Source organism: Gastrolobium bilobum, unplaced genomic scaffold, assembly GCF_033153095.1.
Source record: "Gastrolobium bilobum isolate Gb01-03AN ecotype WA unplaced genomic scaffold, APGP_CSIRO_Gbil_v1 utg11851, whole genome shotgun sequence".
NCBI classification, from domain to species: Eukaryota; Viridiplantae; Streptophyta; class Magnoliopsida; order Fabales; family Fabaceae; genus Gastrolobium; species Gastrolobium bilobum.
The window spans coordinates 120,847-139,852 of record NW_026898367.1 but is presented as its reverse complement, the minus strand read 5'-3'; the positions used below and the strand labels follow the sequence as shown (position 1 = coordinate 139,852).

The 19,006-nt window shown below is 36.4% G+C and overlaps 1 protein-coding gene and 1 long non-coding RNA gene across 2 annotated transcripts; both read left to right on the top strand.

Annotated features, from left to right (window-relative positions):
* The first annotated feature begins 6,860 nt into the window (after positions 1-6,860).
* On the top strand, positions 6,861-10,251 carry LOC133315366 (uncharacterized mitochondrial protein AtMg00810-like). Its single transcript, XM_061516970.1, has 3 exons — positions 6,861-6,916; positions 9,138-9,448; positions 9,554-10,251. The coding sequence occupies exons 1-3, from the start codon at positions 6,861-6,863 to the stop codon at positions 10,249-10,251; spliced, it is 1,065 nt and encodes a 354-aa protein (XP_061372954.1).
* A 3,726-nt stretch (positions 10,252-13,977) lies between these two features.
* On the top strand, positions 13,978-18,793 carry LOC133315380 (uncharacterized). The gene is made up of 3 exons (XR_009752061.1): positions 13,978-14,264; positions 14,972-15,040; positions 18,502-18,793. It is a non-coding gene; the product is annotated as an uncharacterized LOC133315380 (long non-coding RNA).
* Positions 18,794-19,006: the final 213 nt, after the last annotated feature.

Below are 19,006 nucleotides of genomic sequence, written 5' to 3'. Positions count from 1 at the left end.
GGATAGGTACCTTCCATTGGTGGAGTTTTCGTATAACAACAGTTTCCATGCTAGCCTGGGCATGGCACCCTACGAGGCGCTCTACGATAGGAGGTGTCGTACACCTACCTGCTGGTCTGAGGTTGGGGATCATGAGTTGTTTGGCTTGGAATTTGTCCAAGATACCACCCTGCAGATCCAGATGATCAGAGAAAAGCTGAAGCAGGCACAGAATCGCCAGAAGAGTTACTACGATGTCAAGCATCGTCCACTGGAGTTCAGTGAGGGTGAGCACATGTTTGTGAGACTTTCACCTGTCACCGGTGTTAGACAGGCACTCGAAGTGAGGAAGCTGAGCCCGCGGTTTATTGAGCCATACCAGATTCTTGGTAGGGTAGGACCTGTTGCCTACCGGCTTGCCTTGCCTCCGAACTTGGCTAACATCCACGACGTGTTTCACGTGTCTCAGCTTCGGAAGTACCTAGCAGATCCATCGCACGTGGTGCAACCTGATGATGTGGAGGTTCGGGAGAACCTAAAGACTCCCGTCGGACCACTCAAGATTCTCGATCGTGGCAAGAAGCAGCTGAGGAGCAAGATCATTCCGATGGTCAAAGTGCAGTGGACCGGAAGAGCTCTTGAGGAGTGTACTTGGGAGCGTGAGGACGAGCTTCTCCGGCAGTACCCCAAGTTTCGACCAGGTATGTTTCTGATCTTGAGGTCAAAATCTTAAAAAGGTGGGGTGAATGTAAGAACCCGCACCGTTAATTAAGGAATTTTAATTAATAAATTATGAGAAAATAGGAAATGATTCCATAATTGACCCTAATAATTATTATAAGGCTTTAATAATTATAGTAAGTGATTAGAATGCTGAAAGTCGCTTTTCGGAAGAAAAGTGCAGATACCGATTCTGCTAGTCGGTATAAATGCGTACCGAAAAAGTATTCCGAAAAATTATTATCAGTGCATGATAATTACTAGAATAATATGTAGGACTTGTAATTCGAGTTTCAAGTCCAAATAATGAGAACTGGTGCTAGAAACCGGTACTGGCTTTGAAAAGCGCGTACCGGAAAGTTGCTCCGAAAATTATAAGAAAAATACGATAATTCTTGTAAAATTGAGTAGGTTAAGAATCCAGAGTTTGAGATTAAAATGCTAAGGGTAGCAATTAAAGCTAGTACTGTGTGTTTATTGAGTTAGTGGCTATAAATACTATCTTTAAGGGCACAATGCCCTAGAAAACAGAATTCCCTACGTGAGAGGATGGATGACCAGCATTCTCACTTGCATCCATTGCCTTCCTTCCTTCATTGCATGAGCTTTGCGGCTTATTCTTTCATGGAAACTTCTCCTAAACACTTGTGGTGAGTGAGAGTGATCTTTGGGAGTGTGTTGGTGGCATTTTTCTGAGTTGAGGGTGCTGACCTTGGTGTGTGGAGATGCTGTTTTGGGTTGTTGGGGTTGGTGGAGCTTTTGCCTTGGCACTTGGTGCTCCAAGGAGTGATCTTTGGGTGCAAGAACCTACCTGTGTCTCCATTTTCGTTTTGGGAACCAAGTCAGAACCTTTGGTGTTGGTAGTGAGCTCCAAGAGCATCCCTCTTTTCTGTTTGAAGCTTGGGGTGAGTGGTTGAACCCTTGAACTTGTTTTGTGATGCTTAAAAATGGAACCTTGATGCATGTAAAGGTTAAAAGATGATAACTTAATGTTGGGTAATGTCAAACACACCTAGAAATGCATGTTTAAGTGTTTAAAATCGGTAAAAACTCAACCTTGGAAAGATATCTTCACGAAATGCAGTTTATGCATTATGTCATGAAATATCCGCATATCTGCCCGTGGAATATCCGAATATTGGATATCCGGATATGGGGATCTGGATATCCGGATATGCACCCGAGGAATATCCGGATATTCAGGGATTTCGTAGAACAGTAGCTATGCTGTGTGTACAGTACGCTATTGGGGTTTGTGGACCCTAGATTGATGAAGTTGAACTTCTGTATTTAATGAACTAAGTCAGAATCATGTGATTAAGGGCTTATCGCTTTGTGGAAGCTTTAAGACGTAAAACGTAAAAGGAAACGTAGTCTTTATATTAATGCTTTTGAGCTATGTATGTTGATACACTTGCTGGTCCTAAATCAGATTGTGATCTGCTGTGTGTTGGACTTGAGCTGTGAGGACTTTTGGCTTTGGATAGTGAGCTTGCAAAGTAAGCTTTCGTGTCCTCGGTTTAGCCATGTTGTGGTTCCACCATGTCCCATGGGGGTGTGGTTATATGCATGCTGTGTTACATGCTTTGAATATTTGAAATGCTGTTGAGCTTTATGTGTAATGGCCTTTAATATGCATGTGTTGTTTCATCTTGACGGTAAGCTTGAGTATGTGGCGTTATACGATATGGTGATCCGGGGTGAATGCAAGTGGCGTCTTGCACTAATTGTGGGTAATAGACGTATACTTATTCCTGCATTTCTCTGGCCAGTAGAATAGAATTGACACACATGACATGATTATCTGCTGCATTGCACTATTTTAGAACTGATGATGATAAACTGCTTTTGAACTTATATTGCACATGTAAGTGAGCTTGGGGTGGAAGATCCTTGAGGACCCCTTGTCTTACTGAGATTTCTTGTTTAGAGATCTCACCCCACGTTTGGGGAATGCTTATTTCAGGTTCAGGTAGTATGGTGACTGATGCCTCTGGCAGCAAGAGGCCAGAGCTTAGCTGATTATGATGTTTATGCTGTATTGCTGCCATGATTGGATTTGGATGATGTTTATGTTTTTCGCTATTTATGATTATGTTGTTGTTGAGACTGATGTTGGGCTTATTGCCTTATTTGAGTGAACATATGGATTGTCCATGACACTTTATGTTAGCACTTTTGGATTGGAGTTGTATAACCTGCTAGTTGGTCCGGCCTACTTGTGGTAGTCCCGTGATTTCTAGAGACACACTTATATTATCTATGTTATGAGGTATTTCAGTTAGCTGTTTTATTGCAATTGCATACAGGCGATGCTTTATTAATTGATTAATAAGCAAGTTGGTAATGATAATGACATCATAATTGTAAAGAAAAAGATATTCCGCATTTTTAATTAAGCGCAGCTTAATATGATAGTATGATAACATTACCGGATATATACGGGGTGTTACATGATCAATGGTGTAGCATGGGAGAGTAATGAAAGACCTATATGCTATCATTGTTGAGAAGGTCAAATCCAAACTAAATAACTAGCATCAACAATGTTTATCCCTGTTAGTATATGGATGTCCTAGAGACAATTTTTTGATTAGATTAGGACATATGTGGACCTTTTATATTGTCGCAAATAAATAAAAGCACTCTTTATCCTGTTTCATATTTTGTCTTAATATTATTGTTAATATTTTATATGAGTAACTGGATAAATCCCTTGGAATAGAACAGGTATCTCTTGAGTATCTGTGATGAGATCACGATCATGAGGATTCAAGGATACCGCACGTTTATTCCTAATTTTATGTTCCTAGTCTAGAGACACTGAGAATGGGGATCAGTGATCTCGGGTAAGACTGGCACGACTTATCTACTTGTATTTGGATACAAGGTAAAGACCTCATGTGCTACAGATATGGAGATGTCTTAGCTAAAGTCGTGGGTGGACCTATAAGGGTATAGCTCACACAGACGACCCACAAAGAGACTCTATGAGGAAATCTCACAGATAGTATCATCAGAGTAGTCTCTTTATATTTGGGTATGTCTTTCCTTAGACCAGAAGTTATTACCTAGACTGTGTTCTAGAAGGCATGCTTTGACTGTATACCTCGTCTGCCTAAAACATGGAGACTCATAGGTATACTGTTGGGCTTGTCCTGAAAGAGCACATGGCTAGGGTGATAAGCTGAAGGAATTCGTCAAATCTCTGTGAGAGATTAGGTTATCTGTAAACCGGAGAAATCGGGATGACATTTACAGGGACTCGGGAATCTATGCATAGTAAAAGAGATCATGAGATGATCTGCCTTTAGAGTCAGTAAATTGAAGATTCCCTATTTCGAATAAAGCTTACCCTAAACTGCAAGGGTTGATACGCTTCCTTACCCTAGGTTTTATGGGAAGGTAACCGAGACGAAAAGAAATACATACGGCAACCAAATATGTGTAATAGGATGATCAAGTAATTAATCTAACTAGCTCTGGGGCAACAAAGCATTGCTAGTGCTCTGTGTTGGCATTAAATGGGTTGTGGGCTTGTTGGGCCCGAGCGCATTTATGTCAGTGGCTATGTTGACCTAATGGGTCACACACTAACACCTTAATGTCATGATGATATAGCATTAAAGGTATTGGGCCTAATAATGGTTGTTAGCCCAAGATGAAGTTTGGAAGCCCACCTAAGAGGGAGAGGGCGCATGGTATTGTTAATAGGCTTGGATGGTCCAAGACATTACTAATTAATTTAATTAGTTAAATTAATTATCAAATATTTAAATTTTTAATTTTGAATTTGAAATTTGAATTTTGAATTTGAATTTTGAAATTCGAATTTTGAATTTGAAATTTGAATTTTGAATTTTGAATTTTGAATTTTGAATTTGAATTTTGAATTTTGAAATTTGAATTTTGAATTTGAAATTTGAATTTGAATTTGAAATTTGAATTTGAATTTAGAATTTAAATGTTTGAACGTTTGAATTTAAATGTTTGAATTCAAATTTGAATTGGCTATGAAAAATTGTTTCATAACAAAAGGATAAGATGAGATCTTGTTGGAACAAATCCCTTGTATTAAGAGAAGATCTATGGAGATCTCCAAGGGCTGATTTGGGGCGCCATTTTGGTGGGAGATGATTGTCATCTTGTCAAACCAACAAGCTCCAATCAGATTTGGTTGTTGAGAGAATCAGTGAGCTAGTTGGTTCAAACTTGAATGCAACAGCTCAAATGTATCTGGACCCTTTTTGGGCTGAATAGGGGCGCATGAATTGGTGGTCATATGATGACCATTGATTCAGAATTTTGACTAGATAAAGACCTAGTCTTGTGAGGATTCAAAGGGGAGGTTGTTGGGATTTTTGAATTGCAACAACTCCACCTTTGTCTCACTCACTTGTGCGCCACTTTCATTATAAGTAAAGTAAAAATTTTGAACCCCCAAGGGTAGCTCAGTTGGCAGCTGAGCTCCCAAGGGATTGCTTGGTGCAGGGATCAAACCCTGCCTCAAGCAGTTTCTTGGAAAATCTTTTGGGGCCAGAGGATAAGCCAAAAAATCTTCGGTTGGGGGATTAGTCTCGTCCTTTCTCTAATTGCGAAGCTTAGTGCACCCACTGTTACAATGAGGGGCTAGCCCAAACGGGCCGTACCCCGAGGGCATGGTGCCCGGAGAAGGTTGAATGGGGATACCTCCTGGCAATGTACCAAAAAAAGAGAGAGTAAAAATTATGATTTGATACACTAATTCTCTCCCTCTCTTGTGTGCCTAGTTGGTGAGTTCCTCCTTAGGGTTTTTCAAAAGAACCTAGCCAATTCTTCGATATACCAATCCCACTCTTGTGAAGTTTTCATGCTGGAGACTTCACTCTTCTAAACACATATACCTAGCCTTCTTCTTCACCTATTGAGCGCATAGCAAGCCTCTCTATGGTGGTTAATTGGTGGCTTTCAAGAAAGCGTTCTTGCATCTTGACATGGGTGGTGTGGATCAACGTTAGAGGGTTTGAACCCTTCAAACCTAACATTGATCGTCTTGGAGTTTTGAACTCACAAACAAAGGTAACATCACATGCCATAAAGCATGATTCTTGATTGCATGTGTAATTCTGCATATGAAAAATTTTGTTTTTCCCTCTCACATGCTACGACCTTCAATGCCATTTTACTTTCAATCCCAAGCTAGACACATTACTTTGGCTCACTCAGTTATGGTACGTAGTTGTGCCTTACTTCCAAATGCAAAGTTGCAAAATCCCTTCATCGTGTGCATGGAGATCGAGAGAATCTAGAGGTATTTCACAGGGGTGATCATGATGGAATGCGTTGACATTATTTGGTCAATTGGAATACAATCACGTTGCCTAAAAGTTTCGGTGGTCGTGGATTGAAGAAGTTGGTATGCCTTTATTGCCAAGAGGGCATGGGAAGTGTTCACTTAGAATGGTCAACTTTGGGTGCAAGTCCTTAAAGCCAAGCAGTACGCAACTCTCAATAGAGGGAACTAACTTTTTGAGGAAATGAGTGGAGATTCAAGCTTGGAGATCCGATCCTTATCTAGTGATGTAACTCTCTTTATATAGAAAATGGTGACTTAGGCTCCAAGTTGTTATTCCTTGAAAAATAGCCTCTGAATAGGATAAATGTTTATCCCTTAAGCTTGATTTGATCTTCTTGTTAGCCAAAATCTTGTTATTGGAAGTGATATGTGCTTATCCTTTGCCTTGCACAACTTCCTTATCCTGATCCAGTGCTATAGCGTCTTTATCTTTCTGTTTGGATTTGAATTTCGAAAGTTAGTTACTTCTTGCACCTTCAACGCAACGTTTCACTTAAGCCCGATTGCTACGGCTCTGATCTGCAACAAAAATAACAAAGAAAGTGAATTTCTCTAGCACTCGAAATAACATCAAATAACAACACTTAGCACATTTCTCAATCAAAATATAAGGAGACAAGATTAATGCTAATATCATGCAATTTTAAGGGAATTATGATATAATATGGAACCAAATCATGTTAATAAAGCCTAAAAATAACTCTCCACAAGAGAGTTATCACTCGCATATAGAATTGGTTACAAAAAGATTGGAGGGTTAAAATACGACATACTTACAGAGAGGGAAACATGTGTGCTGATTGGATGGCAAACTTCATCTTAGATTATGGGGGGTGTTAATGTTGTTATTTGCCAGGATCTTCCTCTGGGAATTCATTTGCTGTATTTAGCTGATATTTCTTCTGTAAGGAGGGCTCGTGCCCTCGTAGTCCACTAGTTTTTTTTTGGGCTTTAGCCCTATCAATTACCAAAAAAGAGAGCGATAGCTCAAGAAGCTATAAAAGTTGATTTCTGATGGCAACTTCAGATTCGACCGCTTAAGAGCAGAATATATGTTTCTAAAGGCAAGTGTAAATCTTATAATTTTGTCCATAAAACCAAACTCACTTGCACGAATGCACGCACACCTGTGCATACACAACTCACAAAAAATTTAAAATTTACACATGTATTATTAGTATAATGTTTTCAAGATTTGGTCCTTAACTTATGTGAAACTTTTATGTGATTATTAATTTAAGTTACTATTGGTAGAATTAAATATTGAAAATATATATTATGAGCTCAAAATATTTTCTAAGAATTTACTAAGAAAATGTATTTTCTCAAAAACAAAAAAATCAGTTTAGGGGCTGCTTGGTAGAGGAATAAAGTTTGGTTTCCCAGAAAATTGACATTGAGAATCCTAGTTATCCATGTTTGGTACATGGATTCTTAAAATTTTCCTGGAAAAATGATATTCCTAGGAATTAAAATTGTGAATAAGAATCCCATGAAATAATTCCACATGGGGTGGTATTCTTGGATTCCCACCTAGTGGGAAAATTTTATGTAATTTATAGGACTTAAATAATCTTGCTTTAATATTTTCCATGACTGAAATACCTTCTCTTGTTAGAACAAATTGGTAACCGCAAATTAAATTAATTTTTTGTACAACAATGTTGTTTCATTGAGATATTTTTCTTTTTGCATATATCGTTATTCTTTGCACTAACATTAATGATCTTATTATATTCTTTCTTTCATGTGCAATGAGGAAAGAATCAAGTTTTACTCATTTATTAAATTCCAATTCATGTTTATGGCCTATTTAGTTCATTACTAAGAATTGTGGAAAATCATCTATCTTGGTTTCTTCCCACTGCAACATTATTTTTGTTGCCCAATATTTTTTTAGTTAGTGATCTTTAATTTTTGTTGGATAATATTTGCAACACAGTTTTTATTTTTTATTTTTTAAAATAAATTTATAATGCAACTGAAATCCCCAGCATGTTAAATTGTCAAATCATTTGGAGCTTGGTGTTTGACTTTCAATAGCTCTCAACCAATTTTACTGAAGTTTAGTATTAGATATTGTACTTATTTAGTTGTGTAAAATCAGCTCATATTCCCAAAAATCATTGACAATCAACTAAACATAGAATCAGGAAACTTATTCCAACATTCTTAGGAATATTTTGACCTATCAAATAATTTTTTGTAATATTCTCGGGAAATTCACTTTCCCAGCATATTCTTAGAAATTGTGATTCATAAGAATAAAAAAATTTCTCCTCTACCAAACTCTCCCTTAGTGGAACAGAAGAGACAAAAGCGGAGTATCAAAGACTTGGGACTAAGCACAAAGAAGATCTGTAAATTTTTTAGAAGCTATTTGTGGGTAGTATAACTTTAAATAAATTCTTACTTTTGATCTTAATATACACCAAGAATACCTTAGGGAGTATGTGCGTGAAGTGAAATTGTATATGTTTAAGCTCCTATGGCATAAGTATTGTGATAATCCTGAAAGTTAGTATGTTTATGCATTTGTACACTACATGTTTGATAAAAAACCAAAATGATGAATCACTCTTTGGCTGTTGATTTTGTATGACCAATTTGGTGTAAGTAAGAATGGTACACTGTCTTTATATATTATTGACCATTGCCTTCTTCGATGTTTTTTTTCTTTCTTCAAATACTAGTCCCTGTGGAACCACATTTTCATTCTAAAATATGTATGATGCCTTGCATCCTGCTTGAATATGAGATTTTTTTGGTAACTCCTTTAATTTGGAAAGACTTGGTACAGAGCTTTGTATATATAAAAAAAAAGAAACTTTTTGACGAACATTTTATCCTGAATTCAACGTTGTTGCTGCATGTAGATGAACTTGATAAATATGCTTAGATATTGTTTTGTTCTTATCTCACTTTTTCTGTTATAACAAACCACGTGCAGTAGTGGTGCGTTTTTCTTTGGTTCATTTTGTTACAGTTTGTTAGGAGATTCCTTTTACTTTTTTTTCTCTTGTATATATATATCAGATATATCTTTTGTAAAGCACACAGATGAATATACAGTTTTCCATTCTTTCTTCTAATATGGTATCAGAGCCATCGGTTGCAAATGGATCTACAAAGTTAAGCTTCATGCAGATGGTACCCTGGAACGTTATAAAGCTCGTTTAGTAGCTCAAGGTTTCAATCAACAAGAGGGAGTTGATTTTTTTGACACATTCTCTCCAGTAGCAAAGGTAACATCTGTTCGTTTATTGCTTGCTTTGGCATCATTGCGTGGCTGGTCCCTTACTCATTTAGACATTAATAATGCTTTTCTCTATGGTGAGTTAACTGAAGAAGTGTACATGGTTCCACCTCTCGGTTATCTCCATGAGGGGGAGCCTCTTTCATCAAATATAGTTTGTAAGTTACATAAGTCCTTGTATGGACTTAAACAAGCATCAAGGTAGTGGTTCCATAAATTTTCTCAAGTTTTAATTACTCATGGTTTCAAACAATCCATTGGAGATTCTTCTCTTTTTGTTAAGAACAAAGGCGGATGTTTTCTTGCTGTTTTGGTGTATGTAGATGACATCATAGTGGCTGGAAGTAATCATACTGAAGTGCAGCAACTGAAAGATTACTTAAACAATCAATTTAAATTGAAGGACCTTGGTGATTTAAAGTATTTCCTTGGATTGGAAGTTGCACGTTCATGCAAAGGGATTTCCATTTGCCAAAGAGGATATGCACTACAGATTTTAAAAGATGCTGGAGTTACTGGTTGTAAATCAAAAGCCACTCCAATGGAACCGAATATCAAGTTGTCTCAAGAGGAGGGTGACTTGTTAGATGATCCAGTTTCTTACAGGAGATTAATTGGACGGTTGTTATACTTAACCATTACTAGACCAGATTTGTCATTTGCTGTAAATAAACTTAGCCAGTTTCTTGCTCATCCGAGGGTACCACATCTTCATGTTGTTCATAGGTTACTGCAATATGTCAAGGGGACAGTTGGACAAGGCATTTTTTACCCTAGTTCTGGACAATTGAAGTTGAGAGCTTTTTCTGACTCAGATTGGGGATCATGCACAGACACTAGAAGATCAATTACTGGTTTTTGTGTTTTTCTAGGAGACTCGTTGATAAGTTGGAAGTCAAAGAAACAACCAACAGTGGCTAGATCATCAGCTGAAGCAGAGTATAGAGAAAGGCTAATGTGACATGTGAATTAATTTGGCTACGATCTCTTTTGCTTGATTTTGGCATACTGCATCAAGAACCATGCTTGATTTTTTGTGATAATCAAGCAGCCCTACACATTGGAGAAAATTCAGTTTTTCATGAAAGGACTAAACACATAGAGATAGATTGTCACTTGGTTAGAAAAAAATGTGTCAAAAGGGGAGGTGAAGGTGATGTATATTCCTTCCCAACTACAGCAGGCAGATTTGCTTACCAAGCCATTATTTCCTAGACAATTTCTAACATTGCTTGACAAGATGGGAGTGTTGAACATACACTCTCCATCTTGAGGGGGGAGTGTTAAGATTGTGATTAGTGAATTAATATTAGTTAGATATTGTTTTGTTCTTATCTCACTTTTTCTGTTGTAACAAACCACGTGCAGTAGTGGTGCGTTTTTCTTTGGTTCATTTTGTTACAGTTTGTTAGGAGATTCCTTTTACTCTTTTTTTCTCTTGTATATATATATCAGAGATATCTTTTGTAAAGCACATAGATGAATATACAGTTTTCCATTCTTTCTTCTAATACTTAGCTTAAATCATCTTATGCTTTCAAGAAAAAACTAAATAGCGTCTTTTTTTTTAAAAAAAAGCATAAAAAATATGTAAATGAATAAAAAAATCGTTAGTGTTTTGCTTGATTTATTAAGATTCAGTTAGGAAATGTTATTTTAAACATAGATTATATATATTTGGTAATTTTTAAAGTATGTGGTTATTGCTTATTATAAGACCATTATCTCTTGTGTAATTGATTAAAATTTCCAAAAAAAAGGAAAAGAAAACGTGTATATATTTTTTGGGAATAATTTTTTCTTTCTAAAAGAAATGATATAAGTGTTCGGTTTAGATAGACCGTGAATATTTACCGTATAGGTATGCACTCAGAGATATCTATGAGAGAAATGTCATATTGACTCAAAGTCAATGTACCAATCATCGTGCACTGATAATAGACGTATAGCCAAGACGTGTGTGCACAATGTTGGCAGCAATAGAGAATGAGTTCAAAAGTGTGTACCGGAGATCTTTAGCATTTATTTATAATGTTTATCTCTATGGGTTTGGGGCTTAGGTATCTCCATGTTGTTAGCTTTTTAGAATCACTATTAGGATGAGAGTCTCATTCCTTGATCATCTGTTAGTTAGGATATTGTTTAGATATGCCTTAATCCTTTATTGGATAAGTTGTTGAGATATGGTTTCGGTCCATAACAATAAATAAATATTATAATAGTGGTTATGTTCTTTTTTTCATTTGGCTTATTTTATTTTTGAATTTATTAGTTTTATTCTTATTGTATTAACTTGTATAATTGGTAAATAGTAAAATCTTTTGTACATATCTTTCTTCAAGCAAAACCCATTGCTAATCTTGAATTGAGGGACTCAAATGTTATTGCAAGATTTCTTGAATGATTGAAATGAAAAAGATTGGAATCTAAGAAGCAACCACATGCATCGGGACACAAATGGTTGTGCCCATTGGCTAGCCACCTTTGCTGCTAATACTGGGCAGGGATACTTTGTTACAAGTCCCACATTAGTTGCCTATACAATTAATGTGGGGTTTATAAGGTCTCGGGCACTCCCACCCTTTGAGCTAGCTTTTGGGGTGGTGATCTCAAGGTCCGTAACAATTGGTGCTTTCGTTGAGAGTTGAGACCACGGAAAGGGCTACCTATAGACTGGATTAAGGTGTCTTTGGGCACTGAATACTGATAGGTGAGTGAAGACCTTATAAACCCCACATTAGTTGTATAGGCAACCAATGTGGGACTTGTAACATTGCCACCCCCTTTAAGGGCCGACGTCCACGGCGGCTTTCACTCTATCGACACTGACCCGACGCTAGCCCTTTTCCCCTGGCGGCTTCACTCACCTTTCAGTATTCAGTGCCCAAAGGCACCTTAATCCAGCCTATAGGTAGCCTTTTCCGTAGCCTCAACTCTTAATGAAAGCACCAATTGTTACGGACCTTGAGATCACCACCCCAAAAGCTAGCTCAAAGGGTGAGAGTACCCATGGCCTTTTAAACCCCACATTAGTTGTATAGGCAACCAATGTGGGACTTGTAACATACTTTGATCTACAGATCCCTCTCCTGACATTAGGCACATGCTACGACAGTTGGGGAGCTGACAATTGTTTGCTTGTAATTTCCTAGTTGTTGGGCTTTGCCTTTCTCTCTTACAAAAAAATAAAATAAAACCATGTTTCATTTGTAAATAAATCATTTAGTTTTTGAATTTATTTTTTTTGAAATATTCCAATTGGTTCATTGCTTTACGACTATTCCGATTCAGGGCGGGTCCAAGATTAAGGTTTTAAACCCCTCCCAAAGGTGATATTGGGGAGGATCGAACACATGTTCTCACTCCCCCCACCTACTTAGCTCCCATGCGCCAACTGAGCTACCACCATTTGGTGAGCTACCACCATTTGGTTAGTTAGTTTTTGAATTCTAATAATCTTCTAATTGTGTTTTCTTCTTAGGGATAATAATGTTAATAAAGTAAAGAAATCAAATTTATTAGTTAGATCAATTAATTTCAAAAAAATAATAAGTAAATAAATAAATAATCCATCTGACAATATGAGAAACTAGTTGTATAATTTGCTATCCTCAAATATCATATGTATCGAAAGAGTTTTCGTATATATACACTATCTTAGACTTTGTACAACATGGAGTTATTTTAAAATAAAAAAAATTCTACTTGCCAATTTATTGAAAAAGAGGGTATCTTATTCGTTAATAAAAATCTCGAGATTTATGCAATGATAGACAATGTTGTTGTATGTTTATCATTTCACTTGTTGTATCGTTGCAAGAGTCTTCGTATAACAATTATCTTAAACTCCGTAGAGTTGCGAATTTATTTTTGATATTTTTTTAAAAAAGAAAATACAAATTATTTTACTTAATAGAAATATTTTATTTTACTTAATAGAAATATTTTATTTTCACTTTCCAACTTTTTTATACATTACGTTGGGTTTATTTCATAATTTTAGCTTTCAATTATTTTAGGAATGAGGTAGATATTATGAAATATACTATTGATTAGCAAAATTAACTAAAGGTAATCTTTTTTAAATTGATGTATCAGGGATACAATGAGATTAAGTTTCCGCTCTTCTTTATCCATAATCATACTCCTGAATCTTAGTTTTAATTTTTCAAGAAATCAGTTTGCTAAATAAAAGAATTTTTCAATTTTAATTTTCCAACTCATAAAATTTGTGACAACCCAATTCCACCTTAATATGAATTTTCGTTACAGTGGAAATTATTATTTAATTAATTAGTAAACTGTTTATTCAGTTAATTATTGAATTAAGTACTATTAATTAAATACTTGTTTATTTAAATTAAAAAAATTCTCTATAAGCTTGCTTATTTTATTTTAAATTTTGAGTTATTAGGAAAGAAATTTTAAGAAAATTCTAAATTGTCTACAATTGATAAATCTAATTAAGTTAGTACCTTTAATCATTGTTTTGATCACATCAGTGGCTTTTAAATTAAAATGTAATAGGTTGGGGTATTAGTAAGGAGGTGAAAATTAGAGGAGAGAAATGCATTATCCATTCTTTTATCTTTCACCATTTAATTCTTTCTTCTTCCCTTGCTTTTGTCGAACTCTATATCTTTCCTAAATGCTGAGCGTTCTTCCTTGCATGCGCCCTCTTAAAAGAGAGCATCCATCCTCACTTTTTCTTGTTCTCTCACAGTTGCAAGCTTTCCTCTCTCTCTCTCTCTCTCTCTCACTCATCACCTTCAACTCCAGCCCTTACATGCGACCTTTCTTCCTAAAAATCGAACCACTCCAGCTCCTTCAGCCTTCCTTGCATGTTCTGCCTCCTTAAACGAAGCATCACCTCACTTCTCATAGGATTTTTCTATGGTCATGTTGGGTATGACTCATACTTCACATTCAGATGAGCACTCTTGCTAGCGAGGTCCAATTGCCCGGGGCAACCAGGTATGTGGCCTCTGAGTTATTATAATTTTTTTCTTAATAGTTTGGGGTCAGGCCATAAATAGCTGTTGTTAGGATTTTCTAAAGTCTATTTATATTTCTTTTGTAAACCAAGTGACTTGTAACATTGAATATATTTCATACAAGTTTGATGTAGTCTGGCGTTGAGTGATCCAGTAAACCTTTATGTGAATTTCTCTTCCCTTTCTCTTTTTTGTTTTCTCAATTTGTGCAATTTGTATGTGTCGATTCCAACAGCAGCTCCAAGTCTCCTTTTTGGTTCGATTTCTTGGATAGAAACAAAAATTCTTCCGTTGCTCTATTTTGGGTGCGGCCAGCAAGCTGTCAAAGATGCAAAACCGAAAACTCTTTACTTGCCTTGCATGTAATCTTCACCTAAAGAAGGAAGAAGACTGGACCTTGTTTTGTTTCCTTGAATTTGCCCAAATATAGCTCCTTTTCCTCTCTGAAAATTCGAGTAATGAACCAATTCTCACATTCTTTTCTGAAATTTTTGATCTAGTAGCCAGAGGTGAGGAAAAGTGATGCATATGAAGTGTCTAGAGACATTTGAATTGTATAGGAGTTAGGAATGAGCATTATATGCGGTTGAGTTTTCTATTTTGTGCCAGGAGAAATTCGATTATGTGGGAAGAAAAATTAGAAATGTAGAATGCTAGCTGAAAATTTCTATTTTGGGGGTTCTATAGGTGTGGTTAGCGCTAGGAGGGAGGAAAATAAGAAAGCTCAAGCATCGAATAAAAATTTACATCCTTAAGGTAAGTGTGTGAACCCCTCTTGATATGTATGAATATGCTGTAATGTAATCTTGTGTGTGCTGATTACTTATGATGCTGAATTTTTTTTATTACCATGGAGGAACTCACACCTCATGGCTTTATGCTGCTGTAAGGAAATTAATCACAATTGAGGGAGATTGTTCCTAATGGTTCTATGCTATAAAACTGCCTTATAAGTGTGAATTTGAGTACCTTGTGTTGTGCTAACAACTTTTGATGCATTTTGTGTGGTATGATTTACCACTTACTGAGATTTGTCTCACCACTTTGTGGGCTACTCTGTAACACCCCGTCTCGAGCCGGTTTGTTACCTAACTTATGGTCATAAAACTTGACTTAGTTAATTAATTAGCGGAAGACTTTACTTATTTTAAATCACTATTGATTACCACAGACTAAGTAACATAAATTTTTTTCTTTTTAAAGTCTATTACATAATTACCTTTCTAACTTATTAATTCTTATTTTATTCTGATTACTTAATTATTAATTAGCAACTATAAACAGTCACTAATATCTACCCGAATATAATAACTTGTATTATTCCTGACAGAAAACGGACAGCATGACAGCTGTAAATTGAACCTTTCCAGGGACTACAATCGCACCAAATACACACATCTGATAAACAACAAGTCCAAAACATATCAAAAACTACATACAGTCACAATCCACAACTATAGATTCATCACATCAAAAGATGGCTCTATGCCATAACTATAAAATCCTACGTCAGCTTACATATACATAATACATCCTACTGTCATAATTATACACATATGCATAAAGGCTAGTACAGCCTCAAAAAGACTATCTGATATCTATGCCTCATCGAAATATCATACAACCAAACTAGAGTAACATTTATACACAGCAAACTCCTAAAGTAAGCAGATAACATATATACTCAGATCTACTCATCAACCACGGGCTTCTTGCCCTTAGAACGGTCGCCAACAGCTGCGGTACCTGAAAAATGTCCCCATAACGTGGGGTGAGAATAAATCTCGATAAACTTGGGGTTTATGGAGCAGTCTCCACCCAAGAGTCCACTTCTTACAAGAAGATATCAAGTACCAAACATAGAATACACCATATAATCCATATTAACAATTTCATATCGTATTTCTTTTCTGATAATTCTTACTTGTTCTTATATCGTATTTTTTCTTCTGAATCTTAAATCTGTTCATATCTTATGTACCCATTAGATTTTCCTCTTGTTCTCGTAGTATCATCTTACAATATATCTTATCATATCTACTAACATACTTATAATGATTAGAAAACTAAAGTTTCCTCGGCTGTACCTTATGTACACCATGATCATATCCTTACACGTTTCCACTGTTCATAAAACATAACTTATACTTCCAGGACGGTATCTGTAAGAACACGCACTGTTAATTAAGAAAATTAATCAGTTAATTATGAGTTTAATGAGATAATTCTATAATTGACCCTAATAATTATTTGAGGCTCTGATAATTATAGTAAGTGAGTTATAATGCTGAAAGTCGCGTTTCTGATGAAAAGTGCAGATACAGGTTCTGCTACACGGTATAAATGCGTACCAGTGAAGTATCCTGGAAAATTATTATAAGTGTATGGATATTCTTAGAATAATATGTAGGACTTGTAAAACGAGTTTCAAGTTAAAATAATGAGAACTGGTGCCAGAATTGATACTGGCTATGGGAAAGCGAGTACCGGAAAGGTGCAGCGAAAATTAATATAAAAATATGATAAATCTTGTAAAATTGAGTAGGTTCAGAATCCTGAGTTTGGGATTAAAATACTAAGCGTAGCTATAATTGCTAATACTGTGTGTTTAAAACTTAAGTGCCTATATATATGCATCTTGCACCAAACCCCAGGCCATGTGTGATGTGCCTACGTGAGTTTTCTGATTTCTCTTCAGCCTTGTGCCTCCCATTGCCACCTTCATCTCCCTTCCCTCTTGTGAGCCAAAGGTGTCACCTTTCTCCTTGTTCTTGCCACTTAAACACTTGGGTGTGTGTGGGGTAACCTTGGTGGTGAGTTATGAAGCATTTCTGAGGATATGCTTGCTGTTGGTTGGGAGTGTTAGGGGTTGTATAGTCTGATTTTGTGTGAGTGGGGCTTGTTCTTGGCTTCTTGAGCTTCAAGAAGCCACCTTTTGGCATAAAGGGTCAAGCTTGAAGTGTATTTTCGTAGCCTTGTGAAGTCAGAACTTGGGTGCTGTGTTGGAGGCTTCCTTTCTGTTTCATTTTCGAAGTTTTGGTGCCTTGGAGGTATTCATGATCATCCTTTGTGTATTTTGAGGCCTAAAGCTTGTTTAATCAATTAATAAGTGAAACTTTAACCTTTTGAGTAAAGGAGTTGGTTTCTGAGTTCATAACTTGGTAATGAACATCTGTTTAGGGAGTCATTGAACTCCCAATCGCTTTTGGATCCTTAAATTTGACATTATGCAGAAGTTAGCTCGAATTTCTGCATTCTGTTGGAGAAGTATTCGAATACTTTTCGTGTAGTATTCGAATACTTGTCAATGGTAGTCGAATACTCCTTGCTGGAGTATTGGAATACTTTTCTGGGAAGAAAAGTATTCAGATACCTTTGAAGAAGTATTCGAATACTGGAGAGTATTCGAATACAGTAAGGTTTAGTATTCGGATACTTGGGTATTCGGATACTGGGGGGAAAGTATTCGGATACTTGGTAGTATTCGAATACTTTAATGAAAGTAATCGAATAATTTCTGGATAGCTGGAGTATTCGAATACTACTCGTGGAGTATTCGAATACTTCCTACAGAAACAGCATGTAATGAGTTAAAATGAGTAAAAAAGACTTAATCACCTAATGTAACCTTGAGTAATGGTTATTAATGATGGATTACTGTATAAACAGATTGTGATTGATCTGTTTGTGGACTTTGAGCTAGTGTGAGCTAGTGTGGACTCTTGGCATTGGATAGTTAGCTTGCAAGGTAAGCTTTCGTGTCCTCGGTTTAGCCATTGTGTAGTTCCACCATACCCCATGGGGAATGGTTATATGCATGCTGTGTTACATGCTTTGATATAATGAAATGCTTTTGAGCTGATATGTGCAATGGCTTTATGATATGCATGTGGTATTCCACCTATACGGTAAGCCTGAGTATGTGGTACATACAAGATGGTGAGACTGGGGTGAGGTGCAAGCGATGTTCCTTGTACTATTATGTGTGGGTAATAGACGTATTCCTACATTCTCTGGCCAGTAGATTATAGTATTGACACACATGACATGATATTCTGCTGCATTGACTATTTTGGAAATGATAATGTTGAATATATTTTTGGAACTTATATTACACATGTAAGTGAGCTTGGGGTGGAAGATCCTTGAGGACCCCTTGTCTTACTGAGATTTCTTGTTTAGAGATCTCACCCCACGTTTGGGGACGCTTATTTCAGGTTCAGGTAGTATGGGGACTGATGCCTCTGCTGCAAGAGGCCAGAGCTTAGTTGATGATTATTGCCGTTATATTTATGCTGGCATGACTGGATTGGATGTTGTTTATGTTTTCGCATTATTATTATGTTGTTGATGTTGAGACTATGTTGGGCTTGTGCCTTATTTGGGTGAGCATGGAATTTGTTCATGCCACTTGGTTGTTAGTACTTTTACGTTGAGTTGTATAAACTATTAGGATTGTCCGGGCTATGTGTTGTAGTTCCGTGACAAGAGACCTAGTGTAATGATTTATTATATGAGGTATTTCAGTAGCTGTTTAATTGCAATGTACATACAAGCGATGTTTTATGGAAATGTTTAAGTAATCAACTTGGCTAAGTATAATGACGTCATAATTGACAAGAAAAATATATTCCGCATTTTTATTTAAGCATAGCTTAATACGATGATATGATAACATTAACGGATATATACGGGGTGTTACAATATCCCATTGAAGATCAT